Source organism: Dermacentor silvarum, unplaced genomic scaffold, assembly GCF_013339745.2.
Source record: "Dermacentor silvarum isolate Dsil-2018 unplaced genomic scaffold, BIME_Dsil_1.4 Seq253, whole genome shotgun sequence".
Lineage (NCBI taxonomy): Eukaryota > Metazoa > Arthropoda > Arachnida > Ixodida > Ixodidae > Dermacentor > Dermacentor silvarum.
Window position 1 is genome coordinate 67080 of NW_023605933.1, and position 4554 is coordinate 71633.

Sequence of the window (4554 nt, forward strand, 5' to 3'; positions counted from 1 at the left end):
ATGTGTTCCAGGGTTGCCCTGGCCTTACAAAACTTGCATTGGTTTGACGAATAAAGCTCTGGGTAACAGAGATTCAAGACCACCGCGTTTACAAACGTACTTGTCTGCAGCTGCCGCCATGCGAACGCCTGTCTCTTGTTGAGTTTCTGGTGTAGTGGCGGAAATTTTCACTTCGCCAGTCCGTAGCGTTGCGTTATTTCTCTGTAATTCGTCAGGCGATCCTACCACTCCCACCCTTCACCAGACGTCGTGGCCGAGGCGGCGGTAGTGTGCAGTCTTCGTGCAATCCAGAAATAATTGCGACAAAGGAACAAGTAAGCTATTCTGCCATGTCATGCATTTTCAGCATTCGTCTTATGGTCAGTACAAATAAAGATGGAATTCGTTGGGAATATTGCAAGGATAGAATATATGCCCATTTCATCCGCACTTCACCGTGTTTACACATGTCAGCTGGATGATTTACGAGAGCTGCAACGGTTGCGTAAATTTAAATATTTTGTTCAGAAATTAAAAACTACTTTGAAGAATTTTCAGCTCTCTATCATCAAAATAATTCAATTTAATTATGGAGTTTTACGTGCCAAAAGCAGTTTTGATTATGAGGCACGCCGTAGTGGGGGACTCCGGAAATTTTGACCACCTGGGATTCTTTAACGTGCACCTAAATCTAAGTACACGGGTGTTTTCGCATTTCGCCCCCATCGAATCACCAAAATAGACAGCGTGCGTCAAATGTTAAGTATAAACCCACACAAGTTGCTGTATAGGTGCCGTCGTTTCTATGCGCACAATAAAACAGGCAATTTCTGTAATATAAAAGCAGCATCTATTCATAGAACCGAACAAGAAAGAAATGCAGTAATGTTACTGCACAGGTTCACGTACACGTTAAAAACTGGAGACAAAGTATACGGATGCAATACACTGATGAACCACGCTTGCATGCAGTGCAGTGAAGTACAGCGCAACACTAGCCTGCTCACTAGCTTTCGGCGTGTCAGACGCACGTAACCCAGGCCTTCTCATCGCAGCTCGACTGGCTGCGAACTAAGTGGCCTTTACTAAGGCTTGACTTCAGAGCTGAGGCACAAACCCCTTGTCAAGGCCGTACAAGGACTCGTTTACACACTTCAAGCTCTTAGTCCACCATTCTTGAACATCGGGATGACGATGTTGGTAGTGCGCGGGTGTTTCCCATAGCGCATGGCATAGAGGACACAGTTCGTCCTCGGAACGAGTCAAGGAGCAGTTCTGCTTCCAGGCAAAGTAGCTCTCGTAAGAGGCACGGTCGTTCAAGAGTTGTCGCAGATGCGTTGCAAGCTCGCCCGGCTTGTGCAGGTGCGACGTGCTTACTACCGACTTCTCAGGAACCTGAAGAGTTGCGTTGGGTGGCGCCAACACGACGGGAATCAGGTTGTATTTGAACGCGTCGTATATGAGTTCGTAGGGACTCTGGAAGCAGTCGGACTTCAATGACACTACGACGAAGTGGTAGTTCTTGGCGATGCGTGGGATGCACTCGCGTGGCGACGAGCACTTATCCTTCCCGCAGGCTGGAAACAGTCTTATGCTCATCGTGTCATCCGAGCTACTCTGAGTGGAATCCTGCTTTTCACGGCTCCATGGTACTTGTTCCAAGAAGCGGCGCTGCTCGCATCCACCAACTATCCAGGCGACGCCTTTTCTTTTTTTCGGAATCACGGTGTCGCTAGGCTGCATTGCGCTCTCGGCTGAGTCGCAGCGCCACTTATCGTAAGAAACTACGATGTCAGCGTCGTCCCTGTAGGCCATTGTCCAGTTGAACGTGTCGGCGACACGCGACAGTAAGCGCGAGCCATTTCCATGCGGGCTGTCGCCTTGGGGCAGTGAGTGACTCTTAGCCCAAAAAACCCAGAACTGAAACGGCGAGCGTACATGAGGAATTCCCAGGGATTCAAAATGCTCGGCACGGAAGACAACAGCATCACTGCTCATTAGCAGGTAGCGGTCTTCGATTACGTCGCACGTAACCGAGTGTTCGCCTTCAGTAGTGCATACGGCTTTGTGGAGTAACCACCAGTTGTCCAATCCGGTTTGGTTCCACAGCAGAATCCGGGGAAGCCCGTCGTCGCCTTTCCGCTCACGCCATGGCCGCCAAATCTGAGTGTCCGACGGCCGCGTCGGCTGCGCAGCGTGCGAGTCTGCTTGCGACAGCGACCTGTAGAGCGTCAGCGCAGGATATATAAGGGCTATGAACACCATAAGCGACGCGAGGAACGTGTACTTTGGCCAATGCTTCGCGAAGTGCCACTCTAAATTACGCGTGGGTCCGGTGACCAGGAGCACTGTCCAGCTGTCGGTTGATTCGGGCGAGTCCTGTCGTCGTGATGAAGATTCTCCCGGCGTTGTACCGTGGTCTTCAGGTCCCATGTCATCCATGGGTATCAGCTCCATCGACTCCTCAAAATCACGTGGACAGTCATCCAGGGTCACCGGCGCTGCTGCAGCCACACGATGTGAATCGGTCAAGGAAATAACCTCGCCGTCGGGACCATCATCAGCTTGAGGGGCACCTTCGTGAAGGAACGTTGTTTTACAGTGAGGGGATGGTGACCGGTTGCGCGAAGACGCTTCAGCCATGGCTCATAACGTTGGGAGCAGACTGAAATAGAAGAAAAGCAACTGAAAAACATTGAAGAACACTATATGGCCGTGGCAAGGATCATGTGGAAAATAGGCACGGAAACAAGCTGGTTACACACTTTAAATAAGGGACTTGCGAGAGCAGAATTATATTATTCTACGTGAAGCAAACGTAGGCAATAGAAGGGCAGGGTAATGGAGAAGGATTAGGCTGGCAATTGTCCCCAAAATGATCACAACGCCTGCCTAGTTTTTTTAGAAAGGAGGGGATACAAACAGGAGCTGAAGATAGGGAGAAGGGATACGAAAAGGAAAGAAAGAATAAGATCGTAAGACAGGTCACAACAAACAAAATAAAGCCACGACAAAGAATACAGCACGCCAGCAGGAAGATAACCATGGGAAATAACTTACAAGAATGTTTATATTCCTGTTGCGCCAGCAACCAGGAACAAAAGATGACGTAAACACCATGATGCGCTAATTTCAACAATTTATTCTCGGAAAATGTGTGCATTTATACTCGATTCGCAACCGCGCCGCAGTTTTTATACCAACACACAGCGGTTACAAAGACGGTTCGCATGCATATAAACCGTGATTGAAGGAGCTTTCGTAATGAAACGGCTCTACTCGTATCACCCGCTGTGGGATTTCGCTGCTCGTGAAAAATTTGGAACAGACAAATGGCCACAATACAGTAGTACTAAACGGCCTATGCGTGTTACAACCCAACCAGAATTTTAACATCAGGGGCAGCGCTTCGAGTGGATATGAATGCCGCTGTCCATAGCCGATCTATAGCGGGTGACTCAGCAGCACATTAGTGCTCCTAAAGATGCTAATGCAGTGTGTATGGCGAATAGTAGAGCGTACCTATCGGATAAAATTTATCCCGAAAGAGGTACTTACACTTTTTTGCAGCAGAAAATCGCGGGTCAATCTGCGTTAAAACGCACTGCACGTACGGCGACCACTGGCTGTAGGATTTCGCGGCTCGTGAAACGACTTACAGGCAGGGAAATGACGTTAAGACATACCGAGAAGTGACGTAACACTTCTCGGCAATAAAATGTCGGTTTTCGTAGTTCAGCGAAAAGAGAGAATGCCTTCCAGAAACCTTTTGCTAAGCCTCGCTATACGCTTCGCGCAGATCACGTATCACACGCTCGAGCGCCGCAGAAAAAGGCGTAGATTTCGCGTTTTGGTAGGCGGTACATACATGAGCGACACTGGTACGAGACGTCAGCGAGTTGCGGTCAGGTTTGCAGTGAAGCGACAAAGACCGCATGTGGACGCAGTTTCACGTCTCGTTCAAATCGGTTCGGCAGCAAACCGAGGGCAGTGTTCTGAAATGAGCTCTGTCATCAGCCAGTTGTGCGCACGCACGCTGGCGCATCTGCTGAGCGGCTGTGTGATAACAGAATAGACGGACCTCAGAGACCGGACATCACGCGCTGAGCAAAATGATAGTACTGTTGCAATAACCTGCAGCTGGTGCATGCCTGGTGCTAAAAAAAACGTACACTCGCCAAGGATAAAATGAAAATAATAACACGACGTTTCAGGCCTCGTACGGGTCCCTTGATCAAAATAAAGATACAAGCATGGGCATGCGACTATTTATGAGTGAGTAGGCGCAGCTTGCAGGTGTATACCTCGGCAAGATTACCGCCCGTCCTGTTTATCGTGTGTTCATTTGATTGAATGTAGTATGATTCTAAAAGCAAACGATCAGATAAATTTTTCTCGCTCGCGATGTCCCATGAAAGGTTGTTAGGTCTAAAGTCCCTAGATTCCCTGCTCTTTTTTTTTTAAGAAGCGACATCTACTCCGTCGGCCGCCATTATCTCCCTAGATAGCATGCGACCGTCAACGGCCGCTGCTATCTACACTGCTCGTAGCAGCGTGCAAGTGAATGCGGGTGAA

General features: G+C 48.9%; 1 protein-coding gene across 2 annotated transcripts; it reads right to left on the reverse strand.

The window, feature by feature from the left end:
* Positions 1–829: 829 nt before the first annotated feature.
* LOC119434812 (glycoprotein 3-alpha-L-fucosyltransferase A) lies at positions 830–3971 on the reverse strand. Of its 2 annotated transcripts, none has more exons than XM_049659605.1 (2): positions 3848–3971; positions 830–2644 (listed from the first exon to the last, which is right to left on the reverse strand). In XM_049659605.1, exon 2 carries the CDS (start codon positions 2620–2622, stop codon positions 1078–1080), a length of 1545 nt encoding a protein of 514 aa, XP_049515562.1. In that variant the 5' UTR covers positions 2623–2644; positions 3848–3971; the 3' UTR covers positions 830–1077. The 2 variants fall into 2 exon arrangements, with proteins under 2 accessions (XP_049515562.1, XP_037557795.1); XM_037701867.2 differs by having other exon boundaries at positions 3538–3967.
* Positions 3972–4554: the final 583 nt, after the last annotated feature.

What these genes read in the sequence shown, in the direction of transcription:
- LOC119434812 (XM_049659605.1), bottom strand. Translation starts at nt 2,622, where the DNA reads ATGGCTGAAGCGTCTTCGCGCAACCGGTCACCATCCCCTCACTGTAAA.